Source organism: Phodopus roborovskii, unplaced genomic scaffold (assembly GCF_943737965.1).
Source record: "Phodopus roborovskii unplaced genomic scaffold, PHOROB, whole genome shotgun sequence".
NCBI lineage: Eukaryota > Metazoa > Chordata > Mammalia > Rodentia > Cricetidae > Phodopus > Phodopus roborovskii.
The window spans coordinates 11,204,162-11,230,261 of NW_026125295.1; the positions used below are offsets into that span (position 1 = coordinate 11,204,162).

At 39.4% G+C, this 26,100-nt stretch overlaps 1 protein-coding gene across 1 annotated transcript in view; it reads left to right on the forward strand.

Annotated features, from left to right (window-relative positions):
- Nucleotides 1–26,100, forward strand: part of Sacm1l (SAC1 like phosphatidylinositide phosphatase) — a 55,501-nt gene that overhangs the window by 22,080 nt on the left and 7,321 nt on the right. The window contains 10 exon segments of the mRNA XM_051203044.1: nt 4,301–4,450; nt 7,703–7,762; nt 9,481–9,514; nt 10,838–10,939; nt 13,050–13,135; nt 14,728–14,814; nt 15,466–15,534; nt 17,717–17,796; nt 19,969–20,067; nt 22,923–23,061. Of these exon segments, the coding sequence (XP_051059001.1) occupies nt 4,301–4,450; nt 7,703–7,762; nt 9,481–9,514; nt 10,838–10,939; nt 13,050–13,135; nt 14,728–14,814; nt 15,466–15,534; nt 17,717–17,796; nt 19,969–20,067; nt 22,923–23,061 (906 nt within the window).

Consider the following 26,100-nt stretch of genomic DNA (forward strand, 5'->3'; position numbering starts at 1 on the left):
GAGAGAGAGAGAGAGAGAGAGAGAGAGAGAGAATGAATACAGAACATGTGCATATCCTCTCATAGTTCTCTCTTTGCCCAGTTCCTTTGTCCACATATTTCACTGACCTGGTTTAGTTAACACTAGACCCTAACAACATACAGTAAGTGTGAGTGGCCATAGTATATCAACTGAAGAAGTAACTTAGCAATGGCAACTCTGAAAGTGATTTCCAATTGGACATAATAACGGAGCCAGAGTAGCTTGAGTATAGGAACATAATGGTCACCAGGCTAGGGACTGGGTACAAAACCAGAGGTGGCAGTGGAGTTACCATCACAGTGAAGTGGCTGTGACAGAAAGGGGAGCAAGTGACGATTGCAGCACACTTTTCATTAAAGAAACTGCCAGACATTCAAAGTGCAAAGGATAAAATAAAAGGATAAAAATTCATTTAGACTCAGAAAAGTTTGTAACATTTGCCAGTGTCAAATATTCCCAATCGTAATTACACTGATTTCAGTTTTTATGTTTCTGTTTATGTTTCTGATAGTTTTAAGTATAATGTACCCACTATTGGGTGTAGTGACACATGCTTGTAATTCTAGCACTTAGAGACTGAAGCCAGAGGATCAGTGAGCTGTGTATGGGACTCTCCCAGAGACATGGATTGATTGATTGATTGATTGATCATTCATTCATTCATTCATTCATTAAATGCCATGCTAACATTAGTTTTTAAATGTGTATGAATGTTTTGCCTGTTATATGTGTATGTGTACCACATGTGTTCCTGGTACCTGCAGAGGTCAGAAAACTTCATTGAATCTCTTAGAACTAGAGTCATGGATGATTTGAGCCACCATGTAGGTGCCGATAACTGCACCCTTGTCCTCTGGAAGAGCAGCCAGTGCTCTAAACCACTAAGCCAACTCTTCATCCCCAAGAACATTTTTTAATTTTCACAAAATCCTTAAAGGTTGTAGAACAGTCAGTTTTTCATGCGGCTTATATAAAGTAGTTTGTTATTAAGATTTAAGATAACATGGTTATTTTTTACATTGCACAAAGTGAAGATTGACAATACTTATTTTCCAAAGCTGTTTTTTGCTTGAAATATGTGTGATACTTTCACAAATTACATTGCCCTGTTCTGATTTTTAAATCTGTGTGTGTGCGCATGCGTGGGTGTTTAGACTGGTAGGCATGTGCATGGTCCACGTGAGGCATTGATCCTCACCTTGTACTTTGAGACAGGTTCCTAGTTGTTTGTCTCCGCATACACTGGTCCATGAGCTTCCAGGTATTCTCCAGTTTCCACCTCCCATCTTCCTGTAGTAGCATTGGGATGTGGATGCCGTTATTTAGGTTGGTTTAGGAATCAACTCAGGTCCTCATACTTGCAAAGCCTTATACCCACTGAGCAATCTACCAGTCCCCTTTTCTGGTTTTGAAAGTGGTTATTGGTTTTACAAAGTTATACCTCTACAGAATACTGGTTTCCAGAGTAATTTACAAGTTTTTTTTTTTTTCCTTAAAAATGCCCTCCACTGATGGGAGATGTCATTCTGTAAATATGCTTCTCTTATTGGTTAATGAATAAAGCACTGTTGACAAATAGGAAGGCAAGATAGGCGGGACTAGGAGACAAGGAGGATTCTAGGAGATATAGTAGATGTAGAGACTTAAGGGACTTAACAGACTTCTCTGTTAAGATAAGACCACGTGGAAACACTTAGATTAATAGAAATGGGTTAATATTTAAGACAGAGCTGGCCAATAAGAAATGCTAGTAACTGGCCAACAGCTTTGTATCTAATACAGAGTCTCTGTGTGTTATTTGTGGCTGTGGGACCAGGCTGGCGGGAAAACTGCTTGTAACAAAATGGCGCCCAACATGGGGCCCTGAAAACTTTCACTTAAAACTTGACAAAAGTTTAAAAAGGGATTTTTAAAAACAAAAGAACAGAGACAAGCAAGACTTCTTGATAGCAACATTTTTCTCAGTTGGACTCTGTTAGAGACAAGAAGAGATTTGTGCGGCTCCTTTAAGGGAGCTTTCCTGACTCAACATAAGCGGCAAACCCTGCTTACAATTTAATGGTGTGTGTGAGAGCTAGCAATGGCAGCATGCTGCTGGATGGTAGCGTAGACCAAGGTGGTAAACGTACTTCCGCCATCTTTGACAGACTGCAACTAATACATCTGTGGCTTTCATTTTGGGGCTGATGCGGCTGTGGGACCAGGCTGGCGGGAAAACTGCTCATTAACACCCACTCCCACCCCCACCCCCACTCCCATTATGTAGCCCTGGCTGTCCTGTAACTCAGTATGTAGACCAGGCTGGCCTCCCCCTCACAGAGATCCACCTGCCTCTGCCTCCCAAGTGCTGGGATTAATGGTATATGTCTTTAAAAATGTTTTATACCTGAGTATTTTTGTTTGCTTGCTTGCTCATTTGTTGTTTTGGTTGTTGTTTTGGTTTTCTGGTGAGATGGGGCCTTATGATGTACCCTGGCAGGCCTGGGACTCATGGAGATTCACCTTACTCTGCCTCATGTGTACCAGGGTTAAAGGCGTGTTTAGCACTGTTCTTGGCTCCCACGATTATTATTCTTAAGGCTTTTGGGTGTGTTTGGGTTTTGTGTGTGTGTGTGTGTGTGTGTGTGTGTGTGTGTGTGTGTGAGAGAGAGAGAGAGAGAGAGAGAGAGAGAGAGAGAGAGAGAGAGAGAGAGAACCAATATGTTTAATTAGAGTTACTTACATAGGAACATGGGCTGCTTACCAGAAAAATCTCTCCCATTCCCAACAATCATCTTATCCTCAGGGAGGAGCCTGCCTTGTATGTTTGTACAAGACTTGTTTTTCCAAAATATATGCCTTACCTGTAAAAATGCCAAGTCATATCACTGTTTTATCAAGTTAAACTGTAATACTTCAGAGATACAGTTTAAACTTTTTATTCTTTAGACTTTCCTTTTTCCTAATATATTAGTATATTCATTCTCTAGAAACAATACTGTTTTAAACAAATGAAATGAAGCTCAGAGCTCATCTTTTAACGCACTTGCCTCACCAACGTGAGGGCCTGAGTTTGAACCTTAGCACTCCGATAAAAACTCAACGTGCTTACACTTGTAATCCCAGTTGACTTCCTGTCCCTTGCTGACCAGCCAGTCTCTACCAGTCTGTGAGTTTAGGACTCTAAGAAATCTTGACTCCACAAAGATGGATGGTGGTATCTGGAGAGATGTCTTAGTGGTTAAGAGCACATGTTGCTCTTCCAGAAGGTGGCTTAGTTCCAGGGGTCTGGTGCCTTTTTCTGGTACTAGACTTACATGTGGTGCATATACATATATAGGCAAAACACTCATACACATAAAACAAATAAAAGTTATAAAAACACTTAGGGTTATTCTCTGGCTTCCATACTCACCCTCACACACATATGCAATGTCGTGCACACCAACACATATGCAATGTCGTGCACACCAACACATATGTACACACACATGAAATAAAAGTAACTGTATTCATTATAACTACTCAGGAATATTTTCTTGGATTTGTCATCAAGCCATAAAGCTAATTTTGTGCTGTTTACTACAATTTTTTTTTTTTACTTTTGCTAGTCTGTGCTTACATTTTAAAATGTATAGTATATACATATATAATGTATAAGCTTACATGTTAATCATTTACTAACTACTAAACATCAAACCTTGACAGTTTTTTGGAACAAAAAAATTTTGTCAATATTGTTTTTAACTGGGAAAACCAGCTAAAATTATTATTCTAAGATAAAGGAAATATTCCTTTTACTAGGCTTTTTAATCTTTGTTTTAATGAAAAATGATTCTTTTCTATTTCCTGTCCAATACAAACCAGTGAAATTTTCTGAGTGAGGATATTGCTAATCTCTTAGTTTATGTGTTTGATTTGCTAATGAGGATAATGATGATAAACCCAAACTGGATAGCAAAGGACAGAGAGAACCTGAAAAGTATTGGCACACTGCACAGTGTGAGTTCAAGGCCAGCCTAGATGATTACATAGAGAAACCCTGTCTTACAAAAACAGAAATCCAGCTCTCCTGCTTTAGAGTGATAGTTGTGGATGATGCCAAAGGGAGGAGGCTGTACCTCATTTGTAAACTCACTTGGTAAAATGAGTTTAATGTTGACAGTGTTTATGGCGTATTCCCCACCTCTGGCCAGGTGCTTATGTCAGCGGTACATTTAATGGGGCTGGACATAGATGTTTTTAATTTTCTTGTCTTCTCATGTTGACAGTATTGTACTCTCTCTTTTCTTCTCTGCAGTTACAAGATAATAAAACTTTCCTAGCAATGCTAAACCACGTTTTGAGTATGGATGGATTTTACTTTTCAACAACATATGACTTGACCCATACTTTGCAACGGCTTTCTAACACAAGTCCAGAATTCCAAGAAATGAGTCTCTTGGAAAGGGTAAGCTGAATCTTCAGGTTGCTTAATTTATTTTTAGTTTTTTAAAAAATGTCTCTTTCACCTATAAAAATTTGTGTTTTTAACCTCCTACACCCAATCACTAGTCCTGGAGATTAACTCGGCCTTGTGTGCTAGGCAAGAACCCCCCCCCCCCCAAATTGAATTATATCTCCAGTTCTGTTTTGATTTCTTCTTACTCTTGAATGTATTAGAATCATATGTGAGGCTTTGAAAACATAAATGTTTGCCGGGCAGTGGTGGTGCACACCTTTGATCCCAGCAGAGGCAGGTGTATCTCTGTGAGTTCAAGACCAGCCTGGTCTACAAGAGCTAGTTCCAGAACAGCCTCCAAAACCACAGAGAAACCTTGTCTCAGGAAAAAATAATAAAAGAAAAAGAAAAGAAAACATATCATGTTTTAACTGTCTAACATAGGCCTCACTGAGGGCCCTGCCTTGGGTATATGCACAACCAAGACTGAGGTAAATTGGAGTGGACACTCAAGAATCTAGTAGAAATGCGCCCAGATGATTAAATGTAACCCTTTCAGAATGTGTACATGAACACATGATACAGTAATAAAGTTTGACCCCAGGGCTGTGCATGTACTAGCCAATCACTCTACCACTGAACTACATCCCAACCCCAGAGTTTGTAATTTTATGTAAATATTACCAGGCTATTAAATTTAAATTTGGGGGACAAGTCTTCAGGCTACTTTTTATTGTGTTCATTTGTGATTTCATGGCTCTTAGTTAGTCATCTCTATTAGCAAATAATTAAGCTTATATATAAAAAACAAAACAACAACAACAAAAACAACCAAACAAACACAAAAAACCAGTGTTCCAGTCAATGGCCAGTCAGTTGTGATGTTGTTTTTAAGTAGAAGAGACGGGGATTTATTGATTTACGGAGTCTTGACAGTTGTGAAGGCGGAGGCATGCTCTCACAGTCTTTCTCACTCTTGCTCTGGCTCACGTGCTGACATGCCAGGGTTTTACTGATGCCCAGGCTGGCCTTGAAATCACTGTGTAGATAAGAAGGCCTTGACCTTTGGATCCTTTGCCTCAGCCTTCTGATGGGATTACAAGGCCACAGGTTTGCCTAACTTGAGTGTAATTTTAATACTAGGCTTTCAACGTCTTCTACTGAGTTTCTGCTGCTCAGCGACATACATGGCTTTTTGCTGCCTTGATTTTATTTATCTCTTTTTATTTTGTGTGTGTGGTGCTAGAACTTAAAAAGGACTTCATGCATACTAGGAAACATTCTACTACTGAGCCATGCCTCTGTTTCTGCCTTTATTATTTTTCTTATTTAATTAACAAACCATGGACATGTTTAAGGGCATACAGAATTTTAAAGGTTGCACTCTATGACGTTGCCAATAATAGACTATTTTGACTAGTGAAAATGATTATAAATTTCACTAATTTAGTACTTTATCTGATTGAAGTTAAGATTTTACATTCTAATCAAGTAAAATTGTATGTTAATTTACATATAAGCTAAGTAATCAAGATATTTAGCTTTTACACAAAAGAGACTTATGCTCTTAATACCAATTGCTATACTCCTTACGTGTTTATCAAACTTCTCTCCTGTGCCTGTTGTGTGCCAGGCATGTACTACTTAGTGGGGACCCAAAATGAAACACCAGAACCCCTGAGCTATGGGAAGAGCCTTCAGTATATTTAGAGAGGTAATAGTACAAGCATTCACAAGCAGAGATGATTCCCACTGGAGATTGGGGTCAAAACTTCATGGGACCCTGTAGGAAGGAGAGTCTAATTCTGCCCAGTAGTGCCGGGGACAGCTAGCTGTACCAAGGAAGGTTGCTTCCAGTGAGGCTTTCAGGTGTGATAATGGGAGTGAGGCTTTTGGCAAAAGAGTGGGAATAGTACTCTAGGCTTTAGAGGCCAGAAGCTTCTCCTGTGACAGAAAGGAATTTCTTCCTATGAGACTTGATCTCCACTATGTAGCTCGGGCTATCTTAGAGCTGACCTTGAACTTAAAAGAGATTCACTTGCCTCCGTTTCTGAGTGTTGGGATTAAAGGTGTGTACTGCTATGCCAAGCTAGGGATTTATTTATTTATTTATTTAACTATATATATATATATATAGTTAAATAAATATGTCGCTTATAGAGAATCGTAAAACTGATAAATGAAACTTTATCTTAAGACAAAAAAATTAACATTGAATGGTCAGTGTTTTTGCATAGAATTAAGGACTTTTCTTTGTTTTGGATCCTTGATTGTATTTTTCCAACTTATTTTATTCTCCAACTTATTTTATTTTCCAACTTATTTTATTCTTAAAGGTGTCCATTTCAGCTTTTTAAAAACTTGGACACTTACAAAGCCTTGCGGCAGGGCTCTGTCACTACAGTCCTCTAACCTTTTTAGTTGTTGCTTCCACATGCAATTCAACAGTAATTTTGTTTTAGCACTGTATGTGTGTTTTTTTTTAATCAAGTTGTATTCCAAATAATTCAGCTTTTTAGAAACAGCAAGTTATTATTTATATTTCAGTGATTTGTAAAATATTTAGTTATATAACCACACCCATTATGCAATTATAACTACCAAGTATGAGTAGCACAAAAAAAAATTGGAAACATAAACTAAAAGACATGATATTCCACTGGTCATGACCTGTGGACCACAGGTCATTTCCTGCGACCTTGGGTGTGAGGAGGGAGGGGGTTGTATTGTTCAGCAAGGTGCCATCTACTTGTCCGTGGGCTGAGACGAGAAAACTCAGGTTCCTCTGTATTTGTGATGCATGTCAGCCTGTCAAAGGGGCGCTCAGGCCTTCAAATAGCAGCTGCCAGATCTCCAGGGAGACCAAGCAAGACTTTGCTCTGAGGTGGCGATCACTGAAGAGCTAACTGAGCAGACAGCAGAAAGGACGTGTAGAACCCTTTATCCCCAAGGAGGAGAGGCAGGAGTGGGGGCAAGATGGAGGCCAGAGCTCGCTGGGTCAGGTGCTGTAATCATTGGGTGGTAGGAGTGGAGATGGAAAATGAGATTTAGCTTTTGGGCAGTGGTTGCCTAGAAAGGTGGGAGATGCTGCCTGGAGTCTGTATGTGTGATGGGGCAGTCAGGGATGGGGAGAGGTGGGGCAGATAAGTGAGTGTTCTGTTGGGACATGTCAGAGAAGCTCCTTAGCCACCAGGTGGAAGCATCAATGGGTGTAGTTTTCCACTTACTGTGGCTGGAGATAAGTTTCAAAACTTCTCTCAGGCAGATCAGCGGTTTGTATGGAACGGGCATCTGCTCAGAGAACTGTCTGCTCAGCCAGAGGTAATGTACTCCAGTTAATTTGTTTTCTTGTTGTAATACATGTTTGAATGTGTTAAAATGAGTAGCCACTCACTAGGGACTGGGTAAATGATTCTAACTGTAACACACATACACTTGACTATTCTTCCCTTCTCTGACTGTTCTATGTAAGAGTCTAGTCTATTGTGTTAGTGTCTGTTCTATGTAAGAGTCTAGTCTATTGTGTTAGTGTCCTGACTCAGTGGCAAGATGTCTAAGACAGCTTAGGAAAACGTGTTCAGGCTCAGGGGTTTTAGAATTTTCGATCTGTTGTTTGTTGACTTCCTTGGGGCCTTTGGTCAGGAGAACATGCCAGGGAGTCCAGTCAGTGCCTTCATAAAGGTTAGCTTTCAGTGACAACCATTCCTTTCACAAGGCTGTACCGTGTAAATTCCAAGAGCTTTTCTGGCCAGTTGTCAAGCGTTTAAAAACATAAGTCTGTATGGCCTTTAAGGTACAAACGGTAATACTTATGAATGGAAGCTTTTTTTTTATGATTTATTATTATGTACACAGTGTTCTGTCTGCATGTATCCATGCAGGTCAGAACAGGGCACCAGATCTCTTTACGGATGGTTGTGAGCCATCATATGATTGCTGGGAACTGAACTCAGGACCTCTGGGAGACCAGCTGGTTCTTAACCACTGAGCCATCTCTCCAACCCCCGTGGATAGAAGCTTTAAGTCAGAAACATTGCTTTCTCTAAGACAGCTAGAATGAATTGTACGGGATGAATACTGTAGAAGTAAGGGATAGGGACTATCAGTCCTGTCATCCCAAAGGGAGTAAAAGATTTATTCTGGAGACATTTTGAATGACCATAGCCTAGGAACACAGATTTTGGTTACTCCAAATTCCATGTTTCAATGAGGAAGAAGTTTGAAGTTTTCATAGTTTTACAGAGCAATGAAAGTCATAAGTCAAGGCGAGTTTAAAAGACATTGATGTGTACATCAAAGAGGCAGTTACAGAGAGATGGGAAGGAAGCTTTTCTATAGGCCTAAGATGCTGTCTGATGACATTCTTAGCTTTTAAGTTGGTGGATGCTAATGATCTGCTAAGTTAATAGATTCCAAAAGTTTTTTTTTAAAATCTATTAATGACAGAATGTCAGTTCTGACGTAGAGGTGGACAAGCAATGGCTGCTCTGAAGGTTAGCACTAGCCCAGGACAAAGTCACTAGCTCTGGACCTGCAGTGTCCCAGTCTCTCCCCAGGACTGCAGTTCTCCTTAGTCACCTCTTCAAACATGGCCTTGTTCACATTCTCCAAGCCAGGTAGAAACAACCCCTAACTCACCACCAGCTCACCCTGTGTTGTACAAATTAGGTGTGAGGCAAGACACTTAGATTTATAGAAGCGATTTGTTTTCTCCCATTTGCAGAATGATTTATTTATTTACTTATTTATTTAGGTATTTGGGATTGCATGTCATTAGCCTGGTTGATATTTTCTAGAAGAGTTATAGGCTAAGATTAAGAAGGAATCTGCAGTTTCATGTAGTTTTGCTGATGTTTGTGACCATTTAAACTCTAGTGATTACACTGCCTTCTTACCTGCAATATTATAGACATATCCCTAACATTAGAAGTTACATGTACTCTCATTGCATGATTATGTTTATGTATTGCTGCCTGTGTATAAATATGTCTTACATGGCTTATTATTTAAGGTATGCTGATTATAAATCTTCTTTTTAGGTCCATCGGTTTGCTCTTCCAGTGTTACATGGCTGTATCCTTACCTGAAATTTTTGCACCTTAGTTTCTACAGTCTTTGTTTGAATTTTATTTTACCTGTTTAATGTTAAAAACATTTTAAAATTTAAGACAGATTCAGAGTCTCAACTGTGATGTGAGATAAATAGTATTAGAAATTGCTGTTACCGTATAAGTGTAAAGTCTTAGCACAGATTATAAACAAGCCTCCTCCCCCTTTTAGATTATGTTTTCTGCAAATCAAATAACCACTTTGCTCAAGAATTTAGGTGCTGGTGGCTTTTAAAGAAAGAAGTGTAACTGCATCTTGCTCTTTTTGAGTTATCTTGTAGCAGTGAATTACAGAAGAGTAGAGTGAACCTATTTAAATGATGTTTTTCCTTAGTGTTAAAAGAACTTTGAAGACTTCCCATGGAAGGCCTCAGGGAGGCCAGAGAAAAAGCAGTTCAAGTTTGTTTCAATCTGTCAATCTTCATATACCAACTACTGTGACTAATTTACATGTATAGTTGGTATATTTCATATTTTTTTTTTTTCTGTTGGGTTTTCATGACAGGCTTTCTTTCTCTGTGTATCCCTGGCTGTCCTGGAACTCACTCTGTAGATCAGGCTGCCCTAGACCTTACAGAGATCTGCCTGCCAGTGCCTCTTGAATTCTGGGATTAAAGGTGTGCACTACTAGCACCTGGCTATATTTCATATTTTTCTTTAACAATAATATCTTTTTTTTCTTCAGTTAATATTTAAGTAGTTACTTTCTGCAGTGCAAGGGGTTGAACCCAGGACTGAGCTATGTTCCTAGCTCCTACTCTTGGTTTTTATTTCTTACTTTGAACATTAATTTTCAGATTCCCAGTTTTCATTCAGAGTAGGGTTTTTGGTGATATCATTGACACCTATAGTTCTGTACTTTTAGAAAGTAGTTGAAGATACCAGGAAAGGAAAAAATTAAACACTAGCAAAGTTCTTAAGTATTCTGTGTCATTGCAGGAGAAGTGACTTGATATACTGTCACAGTTAGAAATGAAGGTACTGCCGGGCAGTGGTGGCACACGCCTTTAGTCCCAGCACTCGGGAGGCAGAGGTAGGCGGATCTCTGTGAGTTCAAAGCCAGTCTGGTCTACAAAACTACACAGAGAAACTCTGTCTCAAAAAACAAAACAAAATGAAAATACAGAAATGAAGATACTAAAGATGTGGGAATAGTTATGAAGAACCAGAAAGACTTGAATATTCTTTTTTTTTCCCCTCCTAAAGACAACTCATTCCTTTTATAGTAAATAGATTTGTGTTGAATTTAGAACTATTCCTACATTACATTTTTCTTAATGTAGTTAAGTTATTACTATGCACTCGTGTTCTATTAATGGGAAATACTTTGATTGGATTCTCATCTCCAGAAGGAGTTGTTTCAGAGCTGGTGTGCGATACTATGTAAGAGGTAAGCATCATTTCATGTCAGCATGACTAGACCTTATCTTCCATTGTTTAATGCTTCTCTTAAAAGGCTTACTTGTGACCTTCTATGTATTGTGTTATTTGATAGCCCTTCTACTGAGTTTTGTCTTCTGTGCTTCTCTCCAGCTACTGTAATAACTTTGCAGATGTGAGCATGGTACCATGAGCCTTTAAGAACAACTGCATGTTTATTGGGTGTCTGCAAGTGTGCTAAATTTGGTGCGGTATTCAGTAATTCACACACATATCAGTGTTTCTCTTACTACTCTTGGTCTCTTTGCATGTATGGAGATGACTTCAGTTTGTAGAATTTTATTTACATTTTGACCATTCTGTAGGCTTTGTACTAAAAATATGCTAGTTTTCTCAAACCAAACTATTAAGATGTGTATTATAGTTATTGTGGATATGAAGATTCCTCAACATTTGTCTTGCTTACAACCATAATATATCAGAGTAAAATCCTATTAAACAAATAACTGTAATTTTGACCCCAGGGAGTTATATGTAGAATATCTGATTAATCTTATTACAGATACCATAGCATTGGGAGAAATCCACTAAGAATGGCCTCAACGAAATTATAGTTAGTATCTCCTTAAAAACATTTTCTTGGATTGTTAAGCATTGAATACATATTTTAAATATGAATTTTATTTTTAAAATGATAGAAATTTCCCATTTAATCTGCTTGATTCTTACTCCTCTGCCAGATATAACCTGATATTAGTTTCTTATTTATCCTTCCCTGTAACTTTTTATATTAATACAGGTATGTTTTCTTCCTTTTATAGACAGTGGTTATATTTTATACATGTTTTCCTACATCTTGGTTTCTTAAAAAAATTAGTATGTTTTGGAAGTCTTTTCATAATGAAATCACCTCTTTCCTGCTTTCCTCTCTTCCACATCTTTCTCTTTTTAAAATAACTTCATCTTGTTCCTTAATGGGAATTAGGAAAGGTGTCTTAGTCAGTGTTCTGTTGCTGTGAAGAGACACCGTGACCACAGCAACCCGTGTAAAAAGAAAACATTTAGTTGGGGCTTGCTTACAGTTTGAAAGGTTTAGTCCCTTGTATCATGGTGGCGCACAGGCAGACACGGTACTGGGAAAGTAGTGGACAGTTTTAAATCTGAATCTGAAGGCAGTAGGAAGCAAAGAGACACTGGGACCCGCTCCTGGTGACACACTTCCTCCAGCAAGGCCACACCTAGCCCTCTCACATAGTGCCTGTCACTCCCTGTTATGAGCCTATGGGGCCCCATTTGCATTCAAACCACCACAGAAGGAAGCAAATGCACCTTGTGCTTCTGAAGGTAATTTAGCATTGAGAAGGGATGCCATTGCTAGTTTAGCTCAGTAAATTTGCTTCCTGCTGTGTGTGGTATATGTAACTAATGTATAGTTACATATACACTGATAATAGTAATTCAAAAATTTTTTGAGGACTATGTCAAAAAATATTTTTAAAATTGATTTTAAAATCCATTGATTTCTTTCTGATAAACTTTCTGACAATTTGGGTCAGGGATGCCTTGAAAATTGCTTTTGCTTTGCCAGACCTTTCCTAGTAAAAATAGATCATGTAAACAAGCTAGTTAGGAAGTACTCCAGGTGCCAGGAAGGCCTAACCAGGGTACCTGGGTAGTCTCTGCTAAGTACGTTCAGCTGTGCTTTCGGACGAGGTGCCATGGATGTGGTCATGATCATACACAATCTTTTATGTGATAATTAAATATCCTCTAGAGACTTTTTGTATTACAACTAAGTACTGTTGATACAGTGAGCCACATTTTCATTAGTGTTATTACCAAGTATACTCACAAAAAATGATAGTCTTAACTTCAAAGTAGGATTTGTAGGCATGCTTGACTTTTTGGGGGGGATATTTACAATATTAAAAATATAAACTAGCTTTATGTTCACATAAATAAATCTTAGCTATTCTTTAAGCCTATTTTAATCAAGCTTCTTTCCTTTCATTTGTTTGGATTTTAATGAGTACTTATCCGTTAATGTAACTGAAATGATAATTCTTAAGTTATCGTGAGTTAATGATGTTTTGATACATGTTTTTTGTACCTAATGTTAGGAATTGACTCTGAAGGCCACGCAGCTAACTTTGTAGAAACAGAGCAGATCGTGCACTACAGTGGGAACAGGGCCTCGTTTGTACAGGCAAGTGCAGTCGTGTGTCTGCTGGCCGTCCAGCTGGCCTTTTCTACTTGCTCTTATTTTCTATCATGTTGACGCTTTCCTCTTCCTTTTCTCCTTTTTCTTCAGATTTTTTTTTTTTTTTTTTTTTTTTTGGAAAAAGAGTCCCATGTAGCACTGGCTGACCCTAAACTTACTCTGTAATTGGTCATGTGACTTTGAACTCCTGATCCTCTTGCCTTCACGTCGGCAGTCTTTCCTTTTTTAAATCCTACCTTTGTGTACCGTGGTGATACATTATTTATGATTTATTAAAGTTTGCCTGAGGATTTAAAAAGCAAAGTCAGCCTCCAGCTGTAGAGGTCAGGCAGTGGTGATGCACACCTTTAATCCCAGCAGCCAGTAGCCAGGAGGTGGTGATGCACACCTCTAACCCTAGGACTCAGGATTAAGAGATGGACAGATTTCTGTGAGTTTAAGGCCACCCAGATGTACACAAGACTGATCCAGTCCTAAAGAGAAATAGCTCACACAAAGATGATCTCAGCTCCTGGGATCACACGCCATTGATCCCAGCACTAGAGGATATAAAGGATAGGAGCAGGGTCTTGGGGAGTCATCACACATTCGTTCTCCAGCCACACTGAAGATAGGAGCATTCATTCCCTGGCCACATTGAGGGTTCTCCAGCCATGCTGAGGAGAGGCAGCAGGGTCAGCCCATTCGGCCTGAGGTGGCTGTAAGAGCTCGTGGCCCACTACTTTGCTTTTGTTCTTCAGCTTGAAGTTTGGTCCCAACATCAGCCTCTGGGTCATTTCTTTATCGTGTTTCAGTGTACAATGTGGGAGAAGTTCAGCTAGTAAAAGGGTTGGTTATTATTCTGGCACTGTCTTATGAATATGCCCTGCCTTTATATTAAATCCCCCCAAAAAGAAGAGAGAAGGTTAAGTGTGAGGTTTGTGGAAGTTTAGCAGTTCACCAGTGTGAGCCTTTAGATCCTACTTAAGTCAGTGACGATAGCATAAGCTGATAGTGTTTTAATTTGGTTTTAACTGCCTTACTCAGTCCTGCTCACTTATTGTCTCTGGTGGAGTTGTGCCAGAATTTCCTATTCCAGAGTGTCAATGGCTAAGTAAATTCAGATGCTCATAAATACATTCCTTTGAGAATGAGTAAAGCAATTTTCCTGTTTTTGTTCATTTTGCCAAACTATAAAATAAATATATATTTAGAACTTAGGGAGTGCCATGTGTGTAATACTGGGAAGAGGAAGTACTTTTAAGCATATTTTCATAAAACAAGAACTTCATTTATTTATTGAGGCAGTGTCCCTATGTAGTTCTGGCTGTCCTGGAGTTCATTATTAGACCACACTGGCCTTTAAGATCTTCCTACTTCTGCCTCCCCTCCCCATGCTGGGATTAAAGGTGTGCGTCACCACATCTGACAAAAGTCATTTAACAGGGTGCATGTAGACTTCTGTAGCTAGTGGACTGTGTTTGTTTTGTTTTGTTTTGTTTTTCTTTGTAAAATTGTTATCTGTACTGCCTACAATAATTAGGTTAAGAAAACTAGTTAGTGAATCTTTCTTTTCATATTTCTCTCTTTTCTTTTAGACTCGAGGATCAATACCTATTTTCTGGTCACAAAGACCAAATCTAAAGTATAAACCACAACCACAGATCAACAAAGTAGCAAATCATGTACGTATCTTCCTGAAATTTCACAGGTTAAAGTAGAACCTAAGTTGTATGAAGGGTAGAGGTGTTATGAGAGCCCAGCTCGCCTGGGGAGGGCCCTGGTCACACAGAACCTAAATTGCTTTTTGGTTTGCATATAAAATATATATTTTCTCCCCACAAGTCAGAATCCAGTGTCGTCAAGGCCCTTCTTCTGGGCTGTAGAACAAATTGCCTCAGATAACATGTTGCAAGTACTGAAATGAAGACTTACTAAGTGGAATGACAGAAATGAGCACTTGGGAGATGTCAGTGAGCTTTACAGAATGTAGTGTATCTGTCAGTGATACTGTAGTGAAGCATAAAATGTCTCTAACAACCATGTACCTCATGCAGACAGCGTGATCCTCATCCTGGCATTTTGTTAAGTGTAAAAATGGGATATTGGTGGGGCTGGGGAGATGGCTTCGCAGTTAAGAGCACTGGCTGCTCTTGCAGGAGGTTGCCCGCAGCCATGCGATCTGCTGACCTTTTCTGGCATGCAGTTGTACATGCAGATGGAGCACTCATACATAAAATAAATAATAAATCTAAAAAATGGGACAGTTGAGGTACTTTAAGAAATATGGTAAATAATATATAATGTAGTTTAATAATCCTTTGTCTCTCTTCTAGATGGATGGTTTCCAAAGGCATTTTGATTCACAAGTAATTATTTATGGAAAGCAAGTCATAATTAATCTGGTAGGTTTGATTTTTTTTTTTTTTTTTTTTTTTTTGAGGGGGAAGGACAACAAAAGCATTTTAATTAACAGGGAAATTAATGTTTCCACAGTTTTCATCAGACCAAACAGACACTCTGGTCCCAGGCAGTACTTTCTCTTTCCACTTTCCCTTTGCTCCTAGTGATTCCTCTTCTCTGATGCTTCTGAATTTGTCTGTCTTTATGTTCCTCATATATGTAGACTGTTTTTGTCCTCTGTCTTTACTGGTTTCACTTAGTATAATGTTTTAAAGATTCATCTGTGTCTGTCAGAATTGTAACATCTTATTGTAGGAATGTAAGACGTTTTGTTTATCCATTCATGAGTTGGTAGGCATTTGGGTTATTTCTACCTTTTGGTTATTATGAATGAATTAAAGAGCATACCAACACTGTTTGTTTTTGAAGGCGTTTAAAGAAGAGTAGCACTAATTCTCATTAAGTCCTTAAACTTTTGGTTAAATTGACTAGTGAAGCAGTCTTGTAGACTGATTTTCTTTAAAAATCATGTCTTTGATTATTATAATGATTGAACACTGGAGTCAGTTTTCTTCCCAGAGCTAGTTGTGCTTTGTTTTGTTGTTTTGGGTTTTTGGATATTAAAAATTATAGTGATGCATTTATTATGATACTTTCCCAGACTCTTTTGCAAAGGTTTTCCTCACCGTGTATGCTCACCGAATACTCTTTTAATATGTTCAGCTAATGTTTTGGCAGACTTTACTAAATTCTGGGAATTGAAAAAAGACAAAATAACAAAATAAAACTAAAGAACAACCCACCTCTTTGCAAACTGGCTCTGTACTGAGACAGTTAACCATCCAGACATGTTTGAAGGCTAAAGAGCAACAGGCCCCGTGTTTGTAGTTGTAGGGTTTTTCTGGACACGTTTCTTGCCTGAGTGTGGGAGTAGCTTTCTGAAGTCTTTCATATGTACTGCTGCTTCAGAATGCCCCTGTGTTCTAAAGAGCATCACTTGGTTTGTTCAGGCTTTAGGTGATTTACTCTTTGTCTCCATCCAGAAAAATCTCTTGCCCCAGGTATCCATTGACTCGTAGTTCAGTTGCAGCTTTTACAATGAGTCCAGTGTTTTGGTTTGTTTTGAACCTCCATTTATACAACACAGAGATGATTTAGTTCTGGTGTGCATCATCTCATGTACATCCATCAGGTGTGGTCTGGTCTGCTTCTACTGGTTTGGTGAAAGGAGCTAATAACAAGATTTCTGTTTACCACAAAATCCATCACCCAATATGTGGAGGAGGATGGACAAAATGCTGCAGAGATTCCCTATGGCTTAGAAAGTGACTTTTTCTTTTCTTCTCTCTCTCTCCCTCTCTCTCTCCCTCTCTCCTCTCCCTCTCTCTCTCCCTCTCTCCTCTCTCTCCCTCTCTCTCCTCTCTCTCCCTCTCTCTCTCCCTCTCTCCCTCTCTCTCTCTCCCTCTCTCTCCCTCTCTCTCCCTCTCTCCTCTCTCTCCCTCTCTCTCTCCCTCTCTCTCCCTCTCTCTTCCTCTGTCTCTCTCTCTCCCTCTCTCTTCCTCTCTCTCTCTCTCTCCCTCTCTCTCTCCCTCTCTCCTCTCTCTCCCTCTCTCTCTCCCTCTCTCTCCTCTCTCCCTCTCTCCTTCTCCCTCTCTCTCTCTCCCTCTCTCTCTCCCTCTCTCCTCTCTCCCTCTCTCCCTCTCCCTCTCTCTCTCTCCCTCTCTCTCTCCCTCTCTCTCTCCCTCTCTCCTCTCTCTCCCTCCTCTCTCTCCCTCTCTCTCTCCCTCTCTCTCCCTCTCTCTTCCTCTCTCTCTCTCTCTCTCTCTCTCTCTCTCTCTCTCTCTCTCTTCCTCTCTTCTCTCTCTCTCTCTCCAGGGTTCTCTGTGTAACCCTGGCTGTCCTGGAACTCACTCTGTAGACCAGGCTGGTCTCAAACTTACAGAGACCCAGTGCTGGGATTAAAAGTACTGCCATCCAGCAGAAGGTGGCTTTTTCTTGGAGTTTTTGTTGGTCGCTGTAAACTTTGTTTTTCTATAGGTCCTACAAAATTGGTTCAGATTACTTCCTTTTCTTTTCAATGTTTCTGTGCCAGAATGAAAGCTTACTATTTCCTTGTTAATTTCCTGGTATCACTCTCTATCAAAGTAGAAAGTCATGCTGTTTTAATTTTTTTTTTTTTTACAGGTGAACCACAAGGGATCAGAGAAACCACTTGAGCAAACATTTGCAAAAATGGTGTCATCCTTGGGTAGTGGGATGATCAGGTATCTTACTTAGTGTCTGTTGTAGATCTTTCAAGTCACATGTGCACTTATGTACATGAATACAAAGAGTATGCTATTATATTTCAACTTGTCTTTTTAAAAAAATGTGTGTGTGTGTGTGTGTGTCTGTCTGTCTGTCTGTCTGTCTGTCTGTCTGTCTCTCCAGTGGATGCTAGATGTAAGCAACCGAGTATAGATACTGGTCATCCATTGCTCATCCCCTAGAAGAGCAGCAAGTACTTCTAACTGCTGAGCCATCTCTCTATCCCTCAGCCTGCATTTTTTCAGTACCAAATCAAAGAGTAATTTTCCTTTTGGTTGTTTTGGAATTTTCTCCAATATAATTTATATTACAGAATAACTTTATGGTCAGATTTTGAAATTAATCCCTAGTTAAAACCTTTTAATGAAGGTTTTACAAACAGTGGTCTATTAAGTCACATATGGTGTTTTTTGGGATTTTTTTGTTTGTTTTTTAAAGTTTTTAAACTCTTATATGTATGAGTGTTTTGCCTACATGTATGTCTGCATCACATGCATGCAATACTGGCCACTAAGGCCAGAAGAGAGCATTGGATCTTCTGGAAGTGGAGTTACAGATGGTTGTGAGCTGCCGTGTGGGTGCTGGGAATCAAACCTGGGTCCTCTAGATAAGAAGCCAATGCTTTTATTTGCTGAACACTCTTTGTAGCCTCTTGAATTTAATTTCTTTATAATTGCATGATGTGGTTTTTACCACTACATGAGGTGGACCAGTTTAACACTTGTATAGTGACCTCATCTGGACCAGTATCTTTGCCTGTTCCGTTACACAGGGGGTGGTTGTAGATACTCTATGTGATGGTCTTCTTAAAGCAAGGCTACAGTTGGTAATTTTGGTCAGAGCACTCAATAACTTACAGTACTGCATTTTTTTTTTCTTTTGTAAGATTTATTTATTTTATATAGTGTTCTGCCTGCATATATGCCTGCAGGCCAGAAGAGGGCACCAGATCATTATAGGTGGTTGTGAGCTTCCCTGTGGTTACTGGATATCCGGAAGAGCAGCCAATGCTCTTAATCTCCGAGCCAATTCTCCAGCACAGTGCTACTTTTTTGAAGTTGCCTTTTAAATGCCTTTCCTGACTCCCATCATTGGCCCACATGTGTTTTAGTGCTAATTTCTGTGGGTTAGTACTCTCTGTTGAGATAGCCTTTGAGGTGGTGACGCCCACACTGGAGGGTAGAGCAAGGGAGTCGCCCAGCAGTGACAGCAGTGGGCGCTTTATCTGCGTTTCCACTCTTGAGGTGGGAGCACCTCCAGTCCTCCCTACTTGTGATTCCTGAGCAGGACGTTGGGTATATGCTGTACTTCGTGTAGCCAGTCTTCACCATTGACTGTCAGAGCTTAGCTAATGATTTCCCCCCCCCCCTTCTCAAGGGAAAGGTGACAAATGGTAGGACATCTTCATATTTAGATACCATCTAACTTTTAGAGTTGTACTTCTTAAATACTAGGTAATTGCAAAGGGTTCATTATAGTTGACAGAATTTTCTCTGCATATTTATCTATAGTTTATAGATATTGTTAAGGAAAGTGATTTGTAGGTTAGGCTGGGCAGTTGCTAACACTATAGAGACTGTCTTGCCTCCCTACACTTCTTACAACCCCTAGTACACAGCAGATACCCAGCCTAATCTACCATAGACTGAGCTGAGGTTCAGTGCTTTGAACATACTGATCTGGAAAGGGATAAGAGGAAACCACGTTCTTTGCACACAGGTATGGAAGATAACTATATGGCAGGTATTTGGTTGGGTGTATCCATCATAGTTTAGTCTGATCTGCTTCACTAGCATTTGCTGTCCTCAACTTCCATTTTCAGGACTCTAGAATAACGTGAAAGTAGAATGTGTCTTAAAATAATTTTAGTTACTTTGTCCTCCCCCATAGAAATGAGTATGGAGTGTGTGTGTGTAGTAATAACAGTAGTAATAGTAGTAGTTATTGTTTTAATAAGCCCAGAATGAAGGAGGCTCTATATTTCTAAGTATTATGCATGTTCACATATAGAGAAAAACATCTTAACAGGTATTATTAATAGAAGGAAACTGAATGACCTCATCGGTTTCTGAGTATGTGGGGTTTTTTTTGTTTTGTTTTGTTTTTGTTGTTGTTGTTTTGTTTTGTAGGTACATTGCCTTTGACTTCCACAAGGAATGTAAAAATATGAGATGGGATCGACTGAGTATTTTATTGGATCAAGTAGCAGAAATGCAGGATGAATTAAGGTAAGCCATATTACTTCTTTAGAGAGGTAAGGGGGGGGGGAGGTAGCTGTATGTGCCAATCTTATTAATTATATAATTATTTAGCAGATTTGTAAAGCTATGTCACTGGGTTATCAGTGCCTGTATATGTTATTTTATTTTTTATTTTATTTTTTATTTTTTTTTTGTATTGGAAGAGTGTTGATTGAAGAATAACTAAATCTTACAAATGGGACAGTGTCAGGAATATTCATAATATTTTTCAATTTTTACACAATTGCAGTTGGTTTATTACTGTCTTGGTTTTAGTGGTCTGTCATTTTATCACAGCATTCCATCACAGCTTTTTTAATGACAATTTTCAGTGTCGTCTTTGCGGCCTGTTAGGTCACAGCACGTGGAGAGTCCGGGTCCTTTCCTCACCTGAAAGAGTGTGCTGCAAGCTGCAAGTGGCTCTCTTTAGATGAATACTGTCTATCTTTTTCTGTGTGTTAAAATTTTGCCTATAAACATGTTCTTCAGTGTAGGATTAGTGGAGCAAAAAATTTGAACATCTTTATGGTGCTTTTTGAATGTGTTTGCTACATGTTTTAGAGTGTTGGCTCACAGGTTTACTGTTTCCTGTATGTATGTCAGTCTTACTTATTTTAAAGTCAAAATAATCTATACACTGTTACGAGCAGTTTTCCCACCAGTCTGGTCCCAGAGCCATGTCAGCATCAAATAACACACAGAGATACTGTATTAAATACAAAGCTGTTGGCCTGTTACTAGTGTTTATTATTGGCTACCTCTATCTTAAATATTAACCCATTTCTATTAATCTAAGTGTTTCCACGTGGTCTTACCTTACCAGAGAGAGGATCTGAACCTCTTTTCTCTCATGTCTTTACATCTTGACTCTCCTCCTACATCTCCCAGAATCCTCTTTGTCTCCTAGTCCCACCTTTCTTGCCTTCCTATTGGCCAACAGTGCTTTATTCATTAACCAATAAGAGAAACATTTACAGAATGACATCTCCCATCATATACACCATTCTATTCCTTTACCTCTGTGATCGTTCTAACCTGGCACTCCACATGTACTTTAATTTTTAAATTTTTGACATTTTTTAAAACTTGTATACAGTATACCAAATGTACTTTTAAATGTTACTTCTCTAATACACATTTGTTTGGTTTTTTAAAAATATATTAGTTACATATCTATCAACTATAGTTAACTTGATTTCCTATGATATTCTGTCAGAGCATGGCTAGTGAAGGATGGTAGGGTTGTACTCTGGCTGGCCTTGGCATTGTTGGTGGAGGGGGCATATGCAAGAATGTTGGCGACAGAGGCAGGGAGATCACTGTGAGTTCGAGGCCAGCCTGGTCTTTATCAGGAACTCCAGGACAGCCAGGGCTACACAGAGAGACCTTGTCTCAAAAAGAAAAACAAAACAAAAACAATGTATGGGGGAAGATTGAATATTTGTCATTGTTCACTGTACTCCTCAGAGAGGCTGAGCGTTTACAGGATTTTTCCAGTGGCTTTTGAGGTAGTGGAAATAATCGGCTCTGTCATTTCTGACATGTCTCAGATCATCCCGAATTAGCCATGTGATGTAAGGGCCTAATGGTTTTCCTTAAACTTGTCTTCCCATTGTGAAGGAGAGATGATAATTCTTAGCCAGTAGTATTTATAGATTACCTGTGTATGTACTAGTGACATATCATTATTTGCATTCACATTCATGCATACATATGCATGCTCCTTAGCTGGAGCCAGGCTTGCTTGTACTGCAAAGATACCATATATAGTGGATATTCATCTAATAACCTTCTTCAAGGCCCTTCTTCCTCAGATGATGATTTCATTTTATCTCTGATGTAACTATTGCAATTCCCCCTCTCCCAGAATTTTGGTGAATAATTTCACTTTCTAGTTTTCAAATTAAGCCATGCAGACTTTGCTTTTGGTTTGTATGTTATATTTTATTTCATTCAGTCCTTAGAGCAGCTTAACAGTTGTACTAGTACCTCTGTTTTGTGTAGAAAAAAAAAAAAAAAGTTATACATCTGGGAAGTTGACAGGGTGCTAAGGCCAGCAACTGACTCTTGTCAGAGTTCATGTTCTTAACCACATTGAGTGTTGTCAATTTTTTTCGTTCGTAGCATCTTGAGGAGCTTGTTAATAATAAAACCATCCAGAAACATTTCATCATGCTTGACTACACATATTTGAGTGGACAAAGAGAGAAGAAAATTAGATTTGCAAAAAACTGTACCTTTCATGTTCTATTTGCATGATCATCCATTTTTAAAATAGAAAAACGAAAACATTTTAAGTGCATTTTCCAATCTTTGCTTCAGAGATTATGATTCTACTGATTCTCAAGGCTAAGAATTTTTATTTGTAACTCAGGAAATTCTGAGATTTTTGAGAAACCATTAACCCCAGAAAATATTGGGACATGGCTGAAGTAATCGTGTTTAGGAAGCATGGTTTGTTTCCATAGCAATAAGCTCCTTCACTGCTCTCCCTGCGTGTGATGCTCTTCTCTACATGTGATGACTTCTGTGAAAGCTGTGTTTGAAAAGGAAACTGTTGCCAGACAGTGGTGCTGCCAGCCTGGTCTACAGAGCGAGTTCTAGGAAAAGTTCAAGAGCTACACAGAAGAAATCCTGTCTCAAAATACAAAAAAAAAGGAGCTATGCTGCCCCAGCCATTTATATACCCATTAGGTCTAGAAAAATGAAATATGCCCACTGCGCACTCCATCTGACCTTGTGGTTTTACTAGGGTCACTCCATGAAACCTATATTCCAAGAGCTGTGCTACTGGTGTGTTTAGTGTACTGTGGTATAGGAGTGCTCACACAAATGTGTTTCAGTTATTTTTTAGTAGACTCTGCTGGCAAGGTGGTGACAAGCCAGGAAGGAGTCTTCCGCAGCAACTGCATGGATTGTCTCGATAGAACGAATGTGATCCAGAGTTTACTAGCTCGGCGGTCCCTTCAAGCCCAGCTGCAGGTGAATATTGCTTTCCTGAGTCTTTTATTGAAAAAGAATATGTGTACACACACACACACACACACACACACACACACACACACACACACTTAAAAAAAGAATTTTTGAAAGCCACCAACAACAAAGTACATTGCCCACACCCTAACCTGACATTTTTACCTCTGTACTTGCCGTGGCTGGTGCACGCATGGTTTCCTTAACTACCATCAGAGCCCTTTGTACTTCCTGGTTTGCCTAGAATGCAGTTTAGCATATGTGAAATTACAGGCAGAAGTAAAATATATTCTGGAGTCTATTTCTCGCAGGCTTTGCAAAGAGTTTTCGCCATCAGACATTAATTCTGGTGGGTTAACACCTTGAATATTAATTGCTACTTCCTATAATAATGAACTCCAGCTAGCCGGCATTTGGGAGACAGAGGCAGGCAGATCTCTGTGATTTCCAGACCAGCCTAGCCTACAGGAGCTAGTTCCAGGACAGGTCCCAAAGCCACAGAGAAACCCTGTCTCAAAAAACCAAAGTCCTCCAGCACTTTAGTATTTATATTATCATAGATTTAATCATATATATTGAGCTATAATTTATTAAGCCATTTACATTACTATATTTTGGGGCCCTTATGTAATACTGTAGAAGTTATATCTATTTTTAATATTATTAACTTGAATCATTTTCTTTGGGTTTTACTTTCCAATTCCTTTGATTAATTAAGCTGACAGAATCATTTAGGTAGCAAAGGTTTATTCTAACTCACAATTCAGGGTTGTAGTTTGTCAGTCTGAGGTGTTGTGTGAGAGAATGTCTGGGGAGACATGAACAAATGTATATTCATGCTAGATAGGGAATCCACAACAGACCAAAGTAATGGATAACCATTGAAGTCCAGTTGAATCAGTGTGTTGATTGGGGTTACTTATAGCAGCAAAAACAACTTGAGCACAGCTACATTACCTAAAGCACTAGAAGGTGATGGCTCATGAAACCAGAAACCTGGAGGCTGTATGACTTGCAGGCAGCTTGAAAGATTGAAGAGTCCCTTCCAGGCATCATGGTGGTTTTGAGGGTGTCTCGGCAGTCCTGTGTGTTTTCGGAAATTGGGGAGGGAGGGACCTATTGTTATCTGGTCAGTTTCAGGGAGTTGCTGAGCTTCTGACTTGTTTATTTCCTTAGTCGTAAAAAGCTTTCCTGCAAGATGGAATGTTTTATCATGGAGGAAATTGTTGTATATCATGGAGATGTCAAAGAACCAGGATCCTGAAGCAGCTAGTCACGTCCACAGTCCAGGGCTGAGAACGTGAATGTTGCATTCTTACTAGTGCTCAGCTCACGTTCCCCTCTTTTCACAGTTCATGATGTGTCCTCGTTAGGGTTTCTGTTGCTGTGAAGAGACACGATGACCATGGCAACCCTTACAAAGGAAAGCATTTAACTGAGGTGGGAGCTTGGAAGCGTACAGTTTTGGAGCTTTAGTCCATTATCATCATGGCAGGGAGATGGGAGTATGGTGGCGAGGAGTATGGCGGCGTGAAGGCAGACATGGCACTGAAGAAGGGGCTGAGGATGCTACATGTTGATCCAAGGGCAACAGGAAGTGAACTGAGATACTGTGAGTGGCTTGGGCGTACATGAGACCTCAAAGCCCACCTTCACAGTAGCATACTTCCTCAAGCAAGCCCCTGCCTATTCCAACCTCAAAGCCACCCCTGCCAATAATGCCCTTCCCTTTGAGCTTACGGGGGCCAATTACAAATTACCACAGGATGCAAAGGAGTAGTGTTGCTCACCTTCAAACTAGGTTGCCCAAATCAGTAATGAAATCAAGACAGTTCCCTATTGACTAGCCAACAGGTCATCCTAAACCAGACAAGCCTTCCCAGATGCTCTTCCCAAATGACTCTAGATTGTGTCAAGTTGATAATTAAACTGACCATAGTTTGGTTAATTCCTAGAAGTAGAATAAGAAAATTAGAGAAAATAAATATATTACTTTCTAAGAGGGTCCATGTCAGTTGATGTTGATGTCAGCAATGAATAATTGAATCTATTCTGATGGATTCTATCTGCATTAGATATTTTTGTTTAAGATATGTCATTTCATTTGCTTTGTTTTGCTTTTTGTTTCTGAAGCAGGGTCACCCTGTATCACATGTAGACTTCTAACTTCTGATTCTCCTGCCTCAGCCTCCTGACTTCTGGGATGACAGATCTGTGCTATCACAGCCAACATTTTTTTTTTCTAATATAGTAGTATATCAGGATTGTCTTCAAGGGTGTGTCTCAGTTGGTAGAGTGCTTGCTTAGTATGGGAAAGTACTAGATTTGATCTCACATAAGCAGGGTATAGTGGTATGTAGCTATAATTATAGCATTTGGAGAGGGAAGCAGGAGGATCCGGGCCACCCTAGGCTATATGAGACCCTGTCTCAAAAACAAACAAAAACAAAAAAAAAATCTCTTGTTCTGACAAGGGGCATTAGCTTCTTGGTTAATCATCTCTGGCATAATTGCCATGTCATTGAATAAAAAATAGATGCAAATGCTTCTTTAAGTATATTCAGTTTTAAATATGAAGAGCCTAGATTTCTAATTGGCATTTGTTGTGAAAGACAAACTATGTTCCAAATGTCTAGATAATATGTACGTATTCAGCTTTGTTTTTGATACTCAGGAAATTTTGGTGTCTGCTTTAGAAAGAATTGTTCTTGAGCCATGAAGTAACTGTCAGAGGAGTGAAGAACAGTCTCTAGTTTGTGCTCTGTCATCTATTAAAGATACCTCAGCTATCTTTTTCAGTAGAAACGGGTTAGGAATGGTTTGGTCCCATGGCTGATTAAACAGAGCCTGCAGAATTAGGTTCTATAATCTGTTTCCCATGCTAAATACAGTTTGATGAAACATAATGAACTTGCAAGCATCTTTGGGCAGGAGACCCTGAGGTGTCCTTGTCAGAAGGTGTGGGAACTCTCCCAGGGTGTTTTCCCTCCAGGAGGGGCAGTTTTTGCACAGCTGAAAGCCACTGAGGGTGTTCTGACTCGTTCT